Source organism: Mycteria americana, chromosome 3, assembly GCF_035582795.1.
Source record: "Mycteria americana isolate JAX WOST 10 ecotype Jacksonville Zoo and Gardens chromosome 3, USCA_MyAme_1.0, whole genome shotgun sequence".
NCBI classification, from domain to species: domain Eukaryota; kingdom Metazoa; phylum Chordata; class Aves; order Ciconiiformes; family Ciconiidae; genus Mycteria; species Mycteria americana.
Window position 1 is genome coordinate 35,403,431 of NC_134367.1, and position 18,215 is coordinate 35,421,645.

General features: G+C 38.8%; 1 protein-coding gene across 1 annotated transcript in view; it reads left to right on the forward strand.

Moving 5' to 3' along the window:
• The window catches only part of CD109 (CD109 molecule), an 83,916-nt gene that overhangs the window by 58,883 nt on the left and 6,818 nt on the right, over positions 1-18,215 (forward strand). Inside the window, exons 27-32 of the mRNA XM_075498196.1 lie at positions 1,100-1,290; positions 4,747-4,902; positions 4,988-5,053; positions 12,256-12,392; positions 16,617-16,773; positions 17,195-17,297. Coding sequence (XP_075354311.1) covers positions 1,100-1,290; positions 4,747-4,902; positions 4,988-5,053; positions 12,256-12,392; positions 16,617-16,773; positions 17,195-17,297 — 810 coding nt within the window. The remainder of the gene's footprint in view (positions 1-1,099; positions 1,291-4,746; positions 4,903-4,987; positions 5,054-12,255; positions 12,393-16,616; positions 16,774-17,194; positions 17,298-18,215) is intronic.

Genomic DNA, 18,215 nt, shown 5'->3' on the forward strand with positions numbered 1-18,215 from the left:
GATTTTTGTCAAATTTAAAAATACCTATCATATATCTACAGCTGCATGTAGAGTTAGAGATGAAGAGAATCCTGCTTCTGAATTCAAATCTGTTTTGAGTGTGATATAGAGAATAAGTTAAGAACTTCCAAGACAGCCTTAATGAAAAGTGTCCATAAATGAATGAAAATTCACAACAAAGCTAGGCCTTTCAGTCTCAATTACCATGTTCCTGATGGGAGTACCATGGTGCTGTTGAAGAATATTACTTGTCAGTTTTTCCATGTTATTATGTGCACTTGTAAGATCAGCCTGGTTAAAGAGGGATGGATGGGGTTAGCTATTCCAAAGTAGTTCAGATAGATCAGGAAGGTGTGTGTGGGTATTTAGTGAAAATCAGTACCGGAATGAAGAGTTGAAGGACTGGACTTTCTGTAAGACAATACAGAGCTGTGTTGCATTTTCTGTAGGGACCCATCATCTCATCATGTTTAACCTCTTCCGAGTTCAGCACGACTGAATTTTGTTCCCTGTTCTGGGGGAAGAACAGGCCATTATGGACTATAAGAAATGCAAGTTTTTGGTTCAGAATAGTAACTGTCCTCTTGAAAAATCCAAAAGAATTCATGTTCTAGCCTAGAAATGGAGTCTCTTGGGTGTCGCTCTGTGTTTACTGAGTTAGGCCTTTTGCACGGTCACTTTTGGGAAGGAAGGAAGTCACATTTTTGGAAGGCTTCACTCAAGAATGAGCCTGGTGACCAGCTATGCTGCCTGAGGTGCCTTCTGTAGTCCTGAAGAGAAAGGAGCACCCCAGCAACAAGGTGGCCTTTTCACAAGGGCTCCTTTATGTGAGCACTTGAGGCTGACAACAAACGGATCAGGGTAAAGTTCACTAAATCAATGGGAGTGACTATTTGGACTCCAGCTGTTTTTGTATCATGGCTCAGGAAGTGCTTAAGTCAGTCCTTTATGGGACATACGCCTAAACATTAACACAATTTTAAAGAACCTTGCTAGATCCCATACGTAAGCGTTAATTAGGATGTTTCCCTTAAGTCTTTCCCAGAAGTCCAAAGACTTCAGTCTGTGGATCTGAGGTTATTATTGATTCCTTTTGCAGGTGAATTTTGTTTCTGGATAACACCTGCTTCTGAAATTTCTGATTCATGGCAGCCACGGTCTATCGATATTGAACTTGCAGCATATGCTCTGCTCTCACACTTTCATCAAGACAGATTAGCAGAGGGGATCCCTATTATGAAATGGTTAAGTCAGCAAAGAAATCACCTTGGGGGATTTTCATCTACTCAGGTAATATCTTGTCTCAAGGGGCTTTGTTATACTTTCTAAATGAGCACTGTATATTTAAAAAGAAAAAGAAAAAGAAAAAGAAAAAAGGGACCATTTGTTTTTTACATAACAATTACTGAATTTTGTTTTGCTGTAACAGCCTTGGTTATGTGCAGGCTTGCATTCTTTGTGATATTGGCATCTTAAACCTGGACTACCAGTTTTAGTATTTTGGCAAGTAGAATAAAAAACAGAATTAGAGGGTCACCTTGATTATATACAATATTAATAACAAAAGATCTTAAATTAAGAAGAAGAAGTGATGCCCATGGAAAAATAATTAATCAGATTTTCCAAGCAAGTGTGATAAATATCTGTGCTTACTTTCTTTCCAAGGAGAGAAACCTCTTTCTATTCTTCCCATATGTCGGTCCTCAAACTCCTGAAAGGTTATTAACTAAGATAAGAAAGGGGAGTAGGTTTTAGAGAAACAGCATAACCTAGTCCCTCTGTTGGCAGTTGGTCTTACTAATGTACTTTGTCCTCATTATTACGTAGATTTTTGATGGGCCATGAAATTTGGAAGATCTACATTATCTCCAGGAGGTTTCCATGTTATTGAAACCACATCTTGTAAGCTGTGCTGGCATCTGGAAAATTTATATAGTACTTTGGATTGCATTAATTTAAACTAGCTTTTTAAATTAACTATAAATGCTGGTCACAGTAAAATGTCACATTTCATCATACTGCTTGGTACCAAGCTGTACAGGCTATCCTTCTTTATTTTCAAATGTTTGTTGATATTAATCTGAGAGAAATTAGTTCTACTAAATAAAATGCAAATTAAGAACCAGCCTGGTTCCCCTGAGGTTCTACTATTTTTCTAATGTACTAATTCTTGCTTATTATTTGAAGAGGCTGATTGAAGCACTAAATGAGTTGAAAAAGTTTTTCTCTGTTCTCCAGAAACCATTTTTACTTGAAAGTTTGAAAATCCAGCAGTGCACCGTTTACCCTGAGGGTGAAGTTGAGAAATGAATTTAATCCTTTTGTTCTTCCATAGTCTAAACTATTTTGATTTCAAAATTACTCCAATGTCTCTCTAGATGCCTTTTTTAATTTGTGGAAATGACCCCATACTTTTTGTTAACTTCTAAGATTACTTAAAAAAAAAAAAGTTTGGAGTGTTTCCTTCCATGTTTATTACATTAGAAACTTAATATATTGTTAAACAATAAGGAGGCAAGTAATCAGTTGCATGTGTGGTGTTTTGTAAGTGAGGTTATGATAACTCACTGCAGTTTGTATACGTGGTATAGCTTACTATGAATTTGCAACCAGTATATTTTGATTTATAATGCTTTTAATGTTTGAATGTGAAATGTACATATCTCATATACACAGGCAAACAATCCATACAAAAAATAGCATATATATAAATGTAGATTTAAATGGTAGGGAAGAGTAGCAAATTCTGCAAAGCCCGTGTTGCTGGGCAAGAGGGGCCTATGAGTCTGGGTTGAGACCGTACTCCCTAACTTTTCAGGTTGTGTATTAAACGCAGCATTGTCATACTGAGCTGTGCACCTCGTGCTTCAGCTGTGAATGTTTCTGGGTGAAAAGCGTTGGGTATGCCTTCTGCTTTAGAGCATGCCCTGGGGCATGTTTATCTTCTCTGTAAGTCGTTCTTTGCCCCCTTGTTTTTCACCTGTGTTTCTGAGAGTCATTTGAGCCTCTCAAATGTGGAAGAGCTCTGAAGTCACCTTCAGCAATGGCAGATAACATTTCTAGCCATCTTGAACTCTGTCTCAATTTAGGGTGAGAAATGTAAATGTAAGAAATGTAATTGTAAGGACTTGGAAAAGGTGCTTCAAGGTATTCCTCAGTTTCCACAACTTAGGTGAGGGCAGGCATATTTCTGCTTTCAGATGTTTAAAATCAGATTCTCCAACAAAATCTTGTAGCTCTTCAAGTCTATGAGATAGATCAGGTATATAGACGTGATAGGTCGCTGTAGTTTCATTCACTTCAGTGTGAAAGAAGTTTTGTAAGTTTGGGCTTCCAAGCTGTAGATCTTCATCAGAAACTGACATACGAGTAGTCTGAGTAAGGGCAGAGTCATTCAGATGCTTTGCCACTGCCTTCTGCAAAAGAGTAATCGAAGAGACTCTTTCAGGGTAAATATTGGCCTCCCACTGAAAAAGTCTGCCACTTACTCCAGACTATTAAATCTTCCTGTAGCCCATTAGTTACATCTATTCTATCACACCACATTAAGCACTGGAGTTGGGATCCCAGACGTAGTGCTTCAGCGTACCAGCAACTTTGGCACTGTTGCTATTCAGCTGATCTTTTGGGATTTTAATCAGTGAAGCAGGTCATCTCAGACAAGGACGTGGCATGGGAAGGAGAGTGGTTTCTAATAATTTAGAGTGAATGAGCAGCACATGCTGGTAGCTTAAGGTATGGCACAGTCACCATGTTGTAGTTAATGAGGTTCTGTTATGTTAGAATTTTGTTACTAGACATGACCTAAGAATGAATAAAGCACCTCTGTATGCTGAGCCTGCAAGGCCAATTCCTTCACTGTCGCTGTTTAAAAATAGGTGCAAAATGAACTAAACGAACAGCAAAAATCCCTGAGAAGCATTAGAGACGTATAATTGATTACTGTATGTTTTTCCAGAAAATAATGGATGTTAAAATTCTCATTCACTAAACTGTGCTGGACCAGATGTTCAATAACTGCCTCTTGTGCTCAAAACCTGGAGAGCTAAGCCTGCAATCATACACAAAGATAAACAAAAGAGAATTTTGGATACGTATATGATACTGTGTTTACAAGCATATTCTGCAATGGTTAAACAATTGCACAAAACCTTTTGATCAAATATAGAGTATAAAAACTGGGCTGAGCCTATTTGAAATTGTTGCTGGGGTTCTGATAAAACCTCATTTCAGGTTTTTTTTTTAATAAATGTTAATAGTTTTTCAGACCTATAGCTTTTGCTTTGGTGATCAAGGTACCCTGAATAGCTCCTGTGCAGTACTGGATATTTAATGCACAGTTACTAAATAAATCTAGAAAGCAGCAGTAGCATGACTTTTCTCATTGGCTTTCTCTTCACTGTCTGCATGGTGTGTGGTTCTGACTGTTGTGACTACCGGCGTGTCAGGTCTTCCTCATACCTTGCACAAGAGGAAAACTTCCTTAGCTGGCTCCCACCTCATTCTCCATTGCATGTCACAGTAGCTAACGTGTTGTCCTGTGTTACCATTCCTCTTCTGTGCTGGGATCCTTCATGCCAGTGGAATCCCAATGGAGATGTGGAAGTGGCTGCTTGAGGACTCTGGCATAATCAACAAATGGGACAATGCAGGGACTGTGAGCTCCCCAAGGCATGGCCTGTAGACAGGTAGTTCACAGCGCAGGCTGCTTCTGTTTAATACAGCAGGATTTGTTTCTCTTAACAGGACACGGTGGTGGCTCTGCAAGCCTTGAGTCTATTCGCAACTCTCACTACTGCAAGCAAAACAGAAATGGATGTAACAGTGACAGCACCTTCTTTGAAAATGCCAGAAACATTCTCAATTGATACTCAAAACCGTTTTCTGCTTCAGACCAAGGAGGTACTGTAGAAAGCGAGGAATACTTTTGTAAAGTCTGCTGACTGAAAGTACTTTGAAAATACTGGTTTACTCATCTTTCTTTCAGATTGCCCCTGCACAACCAATGACAATTACGGTGGCAGCGGAGGGAACAGGATTTGCTGTCTTTCAGGTATGCAATGCAGTTATTCTTGCTAAAGATATGCTCCCTATAAGGAAGGTATATTTTGGAAGCTTTATAAAACATGTTAATAAGAACAATCTTTTGAAATGTCTTAAGTCAGTACCAAGGCACTTTACTAATTGAAGAATGCTGTGAACCAAATATTGTGTGAATGACATATTCATGTGATTGTTTATGTCTGATGGCCTGGCCTTTTAAGTACTGTTGGATGATTGGCAGTTTTGGGGCACTTCCGTGGGCCAGAGCCATATCAAAGCAGCCCTGTCCTCCCACAGAAATGCAGTGTCCCATTTGCAAGACAAAGGACTGCAGTGGTTCATTGGCAGGCAGAAAGGTCAGAGTAAAAAGAGCATGTGGACCTGCCTCATCAGGAACCTGTGGTAAACCATGGTAAGGCACAGATCTGTACGGAACAAGATTACACTGCTAGTTATTAGAGTTATTTTCCTTTTATTGAAGTAGAATACAACAATAGTGCAAAAGCTAAAAATAAAAGAGTATTACGGCCAGGTTCTCCAGCAATTTTTACACTGTTCTGAAATAGCATGAAAGACAGAGTCAAAGGATCCTGCAAACTGCCAACAGTAATACATGCTTAGCATCAGCCAAAAGTGGGGGCATGGCAAAGAGTGGAAGGAGGTATAGTGATCCCCTCTCTGCCTGTCCTGTGGAAGAGTGTGTTTTGGTAGTATAAATTCAAACATCTTTACTTATATTTAACAAATAAAGCTGGGATCAGTGCATACTGTATTTAGAACTAGCAAACTGTAAATAGCTTTTTTATGCTTTTCAGCTGCTTGCTCTTCCCCCATAACAGAGATTATGTTCTGAAGAAATTCCACCTCCAAGATTTTCCCTAACCCTATGAGAAATATCATATGAGAAGAAGACAGCATTGGATCTGATTTGATGTGGCCACTAATGGTTCTCTCTTCCCTGCTTCCCTCCCGTCCTGTCCATGATAGTGACTTAGAACCACACAGGTGAAAGAGAAGACCTTTGAAAAGCTACGGATAATAGAGAAATATAAGTCTCTGAACATGAGAGACTCATTTTATTGGAAGTATACAGATAAACTCATAATTGCTGAGTGTATCGCAAAACCAGAGAGAGTTCCTACTAGACTCCTTCTAGTTGTACTTGGGAAAACTGAACTTAGGCTGCCTTTAATGGTCTCGAAGTTTTATGCCAGGTCAGATTCCATCTCAAGTTCCTTGCAACCTGACCTTCACTTCAGTGTTCTTATGCATCTCTGAAACAAAAAGGCATGGTGATGGTTGGTAAATATGCTTTTGGATAAAAGACCTTTACAAGGAAACCTTCACAGCTGCCTATCAGCAGTGAACAGCAGCTAGAGATACACCTCATTCATTCACCACCAGTCTGCAAAACCCACAGTGCCATAAATCATGACCCGTTTTATTAATTCCCAGAAGTGCAAATGAAGTTTACAGTGAAGTTCAAAAATTTCAGAGGATAATTTAGATTCAGACCTGCAGGCCAAGATAGGAATGAACATCTCAGCAGGACTGCATTCACACATCTGTGGTTTCAGTGTGTGTGTATGTGGAATGTAACAAACAGGGGTTCCAAACAGTTAAGACTACTTAACCTTAATCATTGTTGAGAAATACTCCCTGATATTAAGTCAACTAATTTGTCAGGCAAGCTGATCAAAAACTTTTCAGCAAATTGTTTCTTGCTGGAAGACGCTGATTTGTTGAAATGAATGCCTTTTGTGGAAGCACATTGGTTCCAATTACATTTTTGCCAGCAGGAAAATTTCACATCCAAACCAGCATGTCTGGTGAAGACTGAGCAGAAGTCTTCCACCCAGAACAGCCAGTAGTTGACTCCGTGGTTAGAGGGCTCCTTCCTGGTTTGTTATATGAACATGCAAATGTGCTACCAAATAACGTGTTCAGGAACCAACACCAGGTTACCTTCTTCATTTAGGTCCCCGTGCTGTTGCCTTTTTTCCCTCAGCTTTGAGTCAGAAATGCTGTGACTTGATTCAAAATATTGTACTTAACACACTGGAGTAGCTTCTCCAAAACCTTTTCTTTACTGGGATCAATTCTTTCCTTCTGCTTCCTTTGGCAGGTCTGGTATTCTAACAGAAAGAGCACTGATGCCATTTGAATTAGATTTCTCTTTTTCCCAGATACAAGCTAGATCTGGGTTGCATTTAATAAATCAGATAGCATATGACATTGCTATCACATTTCTTCAGCTGGGTTTCATTGTCTTAGGCCCGCCAAAGTACAGTGGTGAGATTCACTGTTCTGGGATTTGACTTTCTGGCCAAATGTAGCATGTCAAAACAGTAATTCATTTAAATATCACAAAACACGAGACTCGGTCCATTAATGGAAAAGGCTGCTTTCCCAACAGAATGGATTCTTAGAAAAAAAACCCTTATTTTTTTGTGAAATCTCACTGTCTGTGTGTGCGGGTTGGCAGTGCATTCACTCTTGACCCTGCAGGATCTCATAAAATGTATTTATTTTGGATAGTATAATTGCAAAAGCACATTTACTTGTAGCTTTGTGGTCCTACTGTCAACAAAGTCACCTAGCTCATCCCTTCATTATGTGGGTATGTACTATGGATAACCTAAGACACTGACTCTGCAAGAGGAAGGAGAGGATAATTGTAGGGTTAGGGTGTATGAAAGGCACGCTCTAGAGAAAGGAGTTGAAGAAGCAATCTTCCTTAGGTGGCCTGCTGAAAGTCTTGGAATAAACACCTCTGCTGTCTGGAACCACTGTGAACTGGGCTTGGCAAATGCCTCAAAAATTTGGTGTGGCCCATGCCTTCTGGAAGGAAGGAGAATGCCACTGAAATCCAGGGCTAGCAATGAGGGGAAGGTGGGCAGGCTCAAGGGGGATGGGTATGGGCAAAGTGGATAGGTAAACAAGATCATCTTCATCTCCTGGTCATGTGTAGAGAGGGAGTGAGGAAAAAACTGAGAATCACCTGTTACTTGTTACTGAAACATACTGATTGTTTTTTCCACTCAGAGTAGTTTCACTAAACTTAGGTAAGGGACTGAATGTTATTCAGTGTGATGGTACCGAAAAAGGTACACTGTGAAATGCACACATATTTCTCCATTACAGTTTGAGTGGATACTAAGTAGTCAAAAAGGGACAGAAAAATATTGGAGATGATTTCATTGAATTCATGCCCTCAGTCAAGCACATTTGTGCTGCTAGTTGAAGAACAAAATGGAGAGGGATAGAGGCATTGATTAGGGCATTATGAATGGGGCATGTTTTTTTGAAACGTAGTGCAGTTGATCGGGTCAGATACTGTTACAAGCATCTCTCTCATGCAGATTAGCTTTTAGTTTTCTCTTCCTGGGCCTCTCACCAGAACTGGTTGCAGTATGACAAGACTGGACAAGTTCTGTCTTTAGCTATGGCAGCTGCTTCTGAAAAGGGTTAAGAAGAAATGCAGGTGCTTGTTTTGTTGATTTAATGCTAGTTTCTAATAGCCTTCTGTCCCCAAAGTAAGAGTGTATAAAGAAGGAAGCTTTAATTAAACTCTGCGTTGTGAAAAAGATTTTTCCTTCATTGTCATGAGAAATCAGGAAAGGAAAGTCAGACCGTAACAGCAATAACTTATTCCATGAAAATACTAGCTGATTGACCTGTTCAGTATGTGGCTTCAGACATCCTGCATTGGCAGTAAATTCCCATTCATTAGCTTTTTCTGGCAAAAGTTAAACCAGCTTTGTTTCTGTGATGACAGATCGTTGAGGCACCGCCAGCTTGTCTTTACCAAACTTTCTGCGTGCCTTTAACTGGCAGGCTTTCTAGATTGGCTTCATCCTTGGTATTGCCTTCTCCTGCAGAGCAGTTGTACAGGATAAATCTTCACTGTTGCACCATGGTTGTCCTGAGCGCCTGTACAGAATTGGCTCTGTTCTCATACAGCATGCTAAATTCAGCAATGCAGGGCAGGGCAACAGGAATCATGTGTATGTAGATTGAAAGAAAGAGCATAACTTTCATATCAGGGAGTGAGACATGTAGCAGCAGAAGCAAAAATCAGAAATTAAAGACTCCTCTCTTTGCAGTCTTACTAGCCTATAACTGACTTGCTAACCTATAACTTGGACAACCCCGTCATACCTTTACATTTGGTCTGACAGTTTTCCATTTGCTGCCAGAAATTGTTGCAAGGGGACTATGATTTTCCAGAAGCAGTCTTCATTCTCTTTTTCTTAGCCAAGCAAAGTGCATGTTGGGGTCTTTTAAGGGGAGTTATTTGAGCCACTTTCTGATTATTTTTCTACCAAAATCAAAGAAGAAGATCCCCCCCTGCCCTGCCATGTGTTTTATCTTGATGGCTAAGGGAATGGATAATGATTATTAGTTTGTATGTGAAAACTGTATGCAAACTTACTGTTCTGTTGTTGGTGAAAATCACTATTTTGCCAAATAATGTCAACTATTCTTTGATACTAAATATTTTCTTAGTTTCTTGTATTTGATTTTGTTATTCTAGAATCTGAGCTTTCTGATTCATCACACTGAAGTGCTGAGTCAACAACCCATTCTCTTGTCCTCTGGCAGAGGTGGTGTCCCGTTTGTGCCACAGCAAAGGGATGCTGCAGTTACCATCAACACCACATTGGTTGTTAATCAGTCTGAAGCACCTTAGAATGCTTTCTCAAAGTTAAATTTCATTTTTGGTGTCTTTTATTGTGTATAAGTACAGGAGTATGCTAGAGCAGATGTGCTGGGACAACTGATACAGTTCATTATCCTGTATCCCATAGTGGCCAGTAGAGAGAGGGTGACCAATTAAGGCTACTAGAACAGGGCAAACATGAAGTGATATCTCACTCTTGCCCCTCACCAATTTGCAATGCAGGGCCTTCCCAATCCACAGGTCATCTCTTTGTGCTCTCTCTGGCTTGGTAGATATTTCCTTTACAGATTTTTTTTCTTCCATAAGTGTGTAACCTTTTAAATATTTCTAAGCTTTTAACAACCACAGCTTCTTGCGGCAAGTAGTTCTGCAGGTAGTGGTGTATTGCATGAAGAAGCACTACCTCTTTCTCCTCTTGAATCTGCTCCCCCAGTTCTTGTATTTGGAGAGAAGGCATAAAAGGGACTGTGTTGGGTAAGGGCAAAGCTTGGTCTAGCCCAGTGTTCTGTTTTCCACAACAGCCAGAGGCAGATGCTCAGGAGAGCGTATAGGAAGATAAATACATATAATATATTACCTGACTGTCTTCCACCTCTTACCATGTATTATTCGAGACCTTCGGCTGGAGATAGTTTCTGTGGGCTTAGAAAATTTTGATTCCATGAAGTTGTCTATTTTGCCCTTGAATGCTTGCACAGTTTAGTATCTGCAGCATCTTGTGGGAAGGAATTCCACAATTTAATCTTGCATTGCATGAAAAACTGTTTCCTATTCATCTTTCCAATGCAGGTCATTATTCTGTAGACCTTTACTGTGTCCTTCTTTCAACTTACCTGTTTATGGCTGAATTTTCATCTATTTTACCATTTCTTAAATGGTAAACAGATCTGGTGGTAATCAGTTCAAACCCCATTATTATGTACATAAAAATTCTTTCATTCTGCAACTCTTGGCAGTAATCCTAGTCTTTGCTACCTCAACTAAATTAGTATAATCAGCAAACTTTATCTCATCAGGATTCACCCTGTTTTCTACATCATGTATGGATATGTTTAATGGTGGTCACCCAGCACAGATTCCTTTAGGACTCCAGTCCTTTCATGTATGAACATTGATTCCTACCCTCTGTTCCTGTCTTTTACCAGCCCTTTACCCCTTGGCAGCTTCTTTTGTTCTGGTACCTTTGGCTAGCAATCTTCCTAACCAGCTACATGCCAATGTGCCATCCAGGTAGCTTATACTAGACAGAGCTCCATTGTCCACGTTTTTTCATTTGATTCAGGTAGCTGGTAGGTTTATAGCAACAGCCTGTTATCCAACATGTCATATTTACTCATTTGTCCACTAATTTGACTCTTTATTATAGTTTCGACCATGTTTTCTGGTACAGATACCGAGTTTACTTGATATCCACAGTTCTCTAGACCCCTAGTACTCTTTTAAAAATTGCTGTCGCATTTGTCATTCTCCAGTCTGGTACCAAGGCAGTTTTAAAGAAACACTGCAGGTAATGATTCAGCTGTTTATTTACATCATCAAGTTCAATTCTGTAGGCAGTACAGCCTGGTTTTTTACTGCAGAATTTTCCGTCATGGCTGATAACTTGAGAGTACTCATTAGTTGCTCAGTTCCAGCTCCAGCATTTCTGCTTGGCTGATGGCATTGGTAATTTTGTAGGATATTGAGATAATCAGGCTATCTCCTAATTATTCAGACATCTTCTAAGGGCTTCTGGTTTTACCACTCTTCTACCACTGTTTCAAGCATCTTATACCGTCTGCACTAGAATAATTGGAAACTTTTCAAACAGCGCCTAACAGATGAGTTTATTTTGTATGAATATTACTGTCCGCCGTTGGACATCCTGTCATACTTCCTTACTTGGCTCACTTAGCAGAGCTTGGCAGTTACTGAGCAGAAAGAGCTTTGTCCTTGAGGCAGGCTGAAGACTGTAGCTTTGTCTTTGCACAGATGAACCAGATGGTGAAACTACTTACTTAACTGCAAGAAAACTGTTGTTCTGAGCTTGGAGTAACATGCTATTCCTCATCTATTTTGAGTGTATGAATGCTATGACATGAAGACTGAAGACAAATTCTGTACATACGCTGTGTATTTGCTCTTGCTCTGCTTTCATATACAGCCTGGCTCTTTTAACCCAGTGGGTGTCAGTCTCTGAAGTTTGCCTTTATTCATCCCATTTCACGCTGTCAGGAAGTAGCTGCACACATTATAAACCAGCAGAGAGCAACTAGGAAGAAAATTGCTGGTTGTCCTAGGGCTCCCTTGTGTTTGCCTCCATTGTGTCCTGCTAATTGCATTGGTTCTGCTGCATTACAAAGTGTTCAGAAAGGATATTTCTTTCAGAGAATTCCTATGAATCTCATGTGTGCAACTGTCAGATACAAGGCCACGTATCCTGTCTCATGTGAGCACTTCTCTGGCGTTATACTGTTACAAACATAGTGTTTTAACCACACAGATTTGCCTTACATATGTCATCTAATGTCTCTACTTGCAATCCACAGCTCAATGTTATTTACAACATAAAACACACTGATCAGAGGCTCAGATCTGTCCGAAAACAAGAAGCCTTTGACTTGAATGTTGATGTAAAGGATGACAAAGATGATAAAAACCATTTGACCTTGAATGTGTGCACAAGGTAGGTAATTCAATTGCAGCATCTCGTACACCTCTTTGTCCGTACAGCTTTTAAATTATTTAAAATGAGCTAAATCATCCATTTGTTTGTATGGATTTACTAATGTATGGGATAGAAACGTATAACTAAAGACAATAAAAGAATTACTTTGTAAAAATGGCAGTAGTTAAACTAAGAAGCAATTCATAAGTCAATAAATAGAGTGATAGATCTTTTGTGCAAAATTGTTGCAGGCCAGGTCATATTTTTTTACTCATATGCATAAAGATAGTGGCACCCTAAATGTTAGAGGTATATGGAAGAGTTTGTGTGAAATACAAGAAAAAGCTCAAAGGCTTCTTTGGTGCAAGTGCTTCCTAGCTATATGGAGAACTGTGGACAGACTTAAAAATCAAACCAATGTCTTCCACATTCTAACTTCTAGTAAGAGACTGTGACAACTGCCCATTACTCTTACCTTTCATGAACAGAATGCTTTGCTTTTGATCTAGAAGTAGATACTTCTTTTTTTTGTAAAAAGAGAAGGAAGTAGGAAGTTCTGAAGTGCTGAAAACACGGTGAAATAGAAGTAATCATTCTTTGGTCATCTCTATTAATAAACTTTGCTCGGAACAATTTTGGCAGGAGTCAAAATCCATGTTTACATAATGATAAATGCAGCTGGGGTTTTGTCTTATTGTGCAAGTATCTTTGTGGTCTTTCATTTACCAATATGTCTTATAGTTATGAATTTGGTAATATAATATAATGTAAGCATCATTCTAGAGTTGAAAGAGGTGATGAGTTTTCTGGCCAGTCTAATTCCATTCTTTCTGCTGAATAAGGTGGGTGGAGGGTATGCATCTGGGATGATGTTCCTTGTTCAGTAAACACCTACTAAGAACTGAGCTGTGACTGCTGAAGCATCATCTCAGAGACCACAGAATAGCCACCAGATGTTACCTGGATAGGATTTGGATCAGATGAGAACAGGTGACATTGAACAGTCATACTGCATATTCCTAGGCCAGCCAGTCATTAAACCAAGTTGTTTCTTGACTGCTTTGCTGCCTCATTTTTACTTGCTGTGAAAGTGTTTATACATGTATTTAAAAGAAATATATGAAGATGTTTGTTCTCTGGCAGTTTCTTCAGTATGCACTTCTTATTGTAGTTAAAAAGCACTGCATATTTCACAGAAAACTCTATAGCACATTGTATCTCTCTATATATTTATGTTTTTTATCTTCTATATTTTATTATCTACAAGGATGTTGGGATGACTACATTCTTTGTATTTTAGGATTTCATCTGTTTGTGAATACTTCCTCTAGAAACACTGTTTTCTTCTTGTGACTTTATAATGGGTTCCTTGTAAATGCAAGATTTGCAAAGTACCACCTGATCCACCATGATTACTCTTGCATTCCTTTCCTCCACATCCTCTTTTTGTTATTTATTTAAACTTTAAACACTGTATGCCTAGAACTATTTTTATGATCTGCCTACCACAAGGGAGCTGTGACTGGAGATGGAGCCTCTAGGTGACACCATCATACAAATAATCAGCTATAATGAATATGATTTCAGTAGAGAGAGGATTGATTTAATTTGGGAAATAGCCAGCAGGCACAAAGCCAGAGCCCTGTTTTTATGTGTTTCTGGTAACCAATTCAGTGATACAGATGGTGGGCAGGAACACTAGAATACACGAGAGCTCTTGAAATAGAATGGGCTTTTTCTCTTTTAAAGTTTTCTATGAAGTGTCAACGGCTTTCTAAAGTCTAGCACAAACTCCTGACATGTAAAGGGCTTACATGATGGGTCTGGGATAAGTCTTGGCTGAGCATTCTGATTTTCTAGCTAAGACCTTTGGCTCAGGAATACAGACGGGAAGGGCTCATCTCTCTGGGAAGGCTCTAGGATGATGATGTTTTAATTGCAAAGTGTTCAAAAGATAGGGGAAGATCATTTGGGCATTATAAAACTGCCCCAGGAGAATATTTGGAACATTAAGATCCACCAACTCTTATCATGGAAAGCACACTGTTGTAAGTTCTAGTAAGTCTGTGTTTCTGTTCTTTAGGCTGAGACTTCGTCTCTGGTTGCTTGGCTTGATAGACTAGTAATCCTCTTCTTTTTTCCCCTATATATTGTGTATAATATATGCATTATCTATATTAAATTCCTGAATTAGTTTAAAGTTGGTCTACTTACAATCTTTACAGCATGATGTGGCTTTCTGGTAGAGAAACCAAAGTAGGCACATACAGAAAGACTGCTGAAATCTCAACCAGTTTAGCTAGCTGTGGGTATGCATAGTCAGGTAATGGAGGCTGCAGCTTTGCAATTTTTTTCTTTCTCTAATCTACAGAATATTCCACCTTTTTCAACCAGCTTGATGGTGATTGGCCATGGTCATCTCAACTGGGTATCATTTATGACACTGGAGCAGATAATGTCTCATTCAAATTGAACTGATTCTTGGTTAGAGGAGCTAACGCACTGTCTCGGAGGCAGTTACCCAGGCTGCCAGTTTCTCCTCTGGTCGGACTTGTTGCCCCCATACCATTTCTAGGCATGGGAATCTGATTGCTGCTTGTTCTACTCACTCTCTTGTTTATACTTTCTGCCTACAGTAGCTTGGTGTTGTTTTCTCCTCTTTGCATCATCTATGAGAGGGTCTCACACAGATCTCATATTGCTGAAGAGCTGAAACAAAATTCAACTCAAAACGTTCTCAGTTCTCTTCAGGTACAAGTTTCAGGTCTTCTTTCTTTCTCTTATTGGTCATTCTTCTTGCATGGTGATTTTGTTTCTTTTTTAGTGGACCATGGAGTTGAAGAGATGATACCAGGAGCCACCCCCAGGGCTGTCTCTCTTCTTGTTAAGAGAGCCAGATCCTCATAACTTCTAGGGATATATCTTATTCACTTCTTGACAATTCCAAGCTGGTTTGGTTACCTGTTGGTATTTTGGTAGCCTCCCAGGCTGGCTAGACAGCTTGGGTATTTTCCTCCCCTCATATTGGTAATTATGCAGAAATAATTACATCCAGTTCCAATTCAGTTATTTGTTTTCAATAGCAGCTACTTTGGCACAGCACATCATCTAACAGATGGTTTCATTTGTTTCTAATCTCATGAGCCAACTGAAGTCAGCAGTTATGCTGTATTTCTTTCAAAGACATATCTGTGTTCAATTAGCCATGCTGCCAGGCTTAACAGCATTGCTTTGAAAGCAAGTCTTCCCTTTTTTTAAACCATTCAGCTCTACAAAGACACAGTTTTATCCAATTACTTTCAACTACTGTCAGGCCTTCAAAATGAGGATTGGAGACACTTCTATTCTATTATAACAATAATCATTTACCCTCCATGCCAGGGAGGGGGAAACCTCTTCTGCCACCTACTTTATTTAAAGCAATACAATCTTTTGCAGGTCATTTAAGTATCACTTGTAACACAGAACACCATAAATATATTTTGATAGTTCTGTTGTGCACTATAGTATGTAAGGCTTGCTCAACAGAGCAAAGCTTTTTAGTCCAGCATCTGATTCTCATATTGGAAGAAGATGTAATAATGAGCATTATTTAGGAAAAAAGAAGGAACTCAACTTATTAAATCTTTTTCCAAAACTGGATGAATAACATGGCTATGCATTTTAAAACTGGAGCTTTGAGAAATAATCTGATGATGACTTCATTAATGGAGCCATCAATCTCTATGAAGGAAATATGAAAAGGTTTGGGAGACTTTTTTGGTGTATACCTTTACCTCACCCTCCAAAAATGAATAAAAGCAAAGCAATGCATCCGTAAGAGGAAATATGTATATTTCAGTTCAAGCGTTCCTACAGTGGTTTCTTAATTACTTCTTTTGAAACATGTGTTTAATTGCAGTATTTCCTGCATATTTGTGATGTAAACCTGCACTTATAGATGCCAATGGAAAGCTCCTAGTGGTGTCAGTGTAGTCTCTCGTGATTTATGTACTGCAGTTTTCTCGATGCTAAACCTGCTTTTGCATATGTGGTTGAAATTATCAGGCAGAATAACAGAGAAATCAATTATTATCTCTTTATCATTAGAAATCGTCTTGTCGGCATTTTGTTCCATTTGTTTCTTAAGTATTCTTAAGCATTATTGCTTCCATAGTTGGGATTTAATGATTAAACAATTTCTTTGGAGAGTGGACTACTGTATTTCTACTAAAAGTTTCTTTGTCTCTGTGTTTTGAAAAGGTACTTGGGTTCTGGCACAGCTCCCAGTAGTGGTATGGTCCTCATGGAGGTTGGCTTACTCAGTGGTTTCTCTGTGTCACCAGATTTCATTCCATTAGACAATACAGTTAAGAAGATGGAAAAGGACAATGGAAAAGTCAACCTATACTTAGACTCTGTAAGTTGAAAATAACAAAGAAATGTGTTTGTAGAGATGTTAATCTTGACTCTGCCGCCATTGTTTGGTTTAAATTTGGAAAGACATTATGATTGTATTCTTTGGGGAAGTCAACATCTGGTATTCACATTGAATTAATAGTTCCACTGTTTTATAGTGAGACTGATTGGGTAGGTACAACTCAGTTATACTTGCAAGGGGTTTCTAGATTAAGACTCTTAAAAATCATATATAAGAAGGCAGACATTTCAAGAAGTCTGTAATTTGGCCAAAATGACTACAAATGAGATAAGCATCTTTATGCATCCTGACTCCAAGTCTTTAGAAATGAAGGGGGTTACCACTGAGCTAGAAGTCCTTACCTCTTCCATGAAACCACCATCACCAAGGTTTTCAGGATGTTTCTCTTCTGTTTTTCTAGCTAAATGAAACACAGGTTTGTGTGGATATTCCGGCTGTGAGAGACTTCAAAGTGGCAAATATCCAAGATGCTTCAGTGACTATAGTGGATTACTATGAACCTAGTAAGTGTCAGTCATTCCAAATGGATCTTAGTGATTCAGAAGTTTAAAAGAAAGTTTATTTTTGCAGAAATAGGACAAATTTTAGTGAAGAGAAAGCCATATCGCATTGAAGTTTACTTTTTTCATTGAACTGCAGCCTTTTTGGACATTGACATGCCAAATTTTCTAACAAATAGTAGTGTTTTTCCATATACATGTTTACTGCCCTGATGGGTTGGTTCCTCAGCTGGTGTGAATTGTCATAACTTAATTGTCAGCTGGTATAAATTGGCTTCAGTCTGGCCCAATGTGTTCCCAAAACTACCAAAATGAAGCAGGAACTTCAGTGTGGTTCACTTCCCAAGTTAATGATTATCTTTCAAGTAGCTTTTTCATCTGTTTCTTGTTTAAACTAAGAGTCCTTCACTGGAGAAAATGCCAGTTTTTGATTTCTATAGTTATGTAAAAAAGATGTACATGGGAAAAACAGTTTCAAAGGTTTTTTTTTTTTTGTATAGAGTGTGTTTTAGAGAAAGGCAACAATGTACAAAACTCTTGGGCAAAATGAAAAGCAAAGGAAGATTACAAGCTGCTGGAGAAGATTTAGCCAGCTGAAACATTATTAATTTGGGCTTGGATTGAGATAAGTCATAAAAAAGCTGTATAAGCAATTTTCTTCACGTTGGTTTGTTTTAGCACAAGACAGAAGACAACCAAATACGCTATGATGTGTACTGCTTTAGCTAGATGAAGATTACATTTATTCTATGTAGGCTGAGATGTTTGTTCAATCACAGAAGTTTAAACTAAAATAGGAAATTAGCAGATGCAACTAAACTGTTCATTAACTTAGAGCATGCTTTAAGTCCTAGTGGCTTAACGAATTAGAGTAATTTTTATTTGAGATAAACACATAACACTTAGAATCTATGGCCAAAA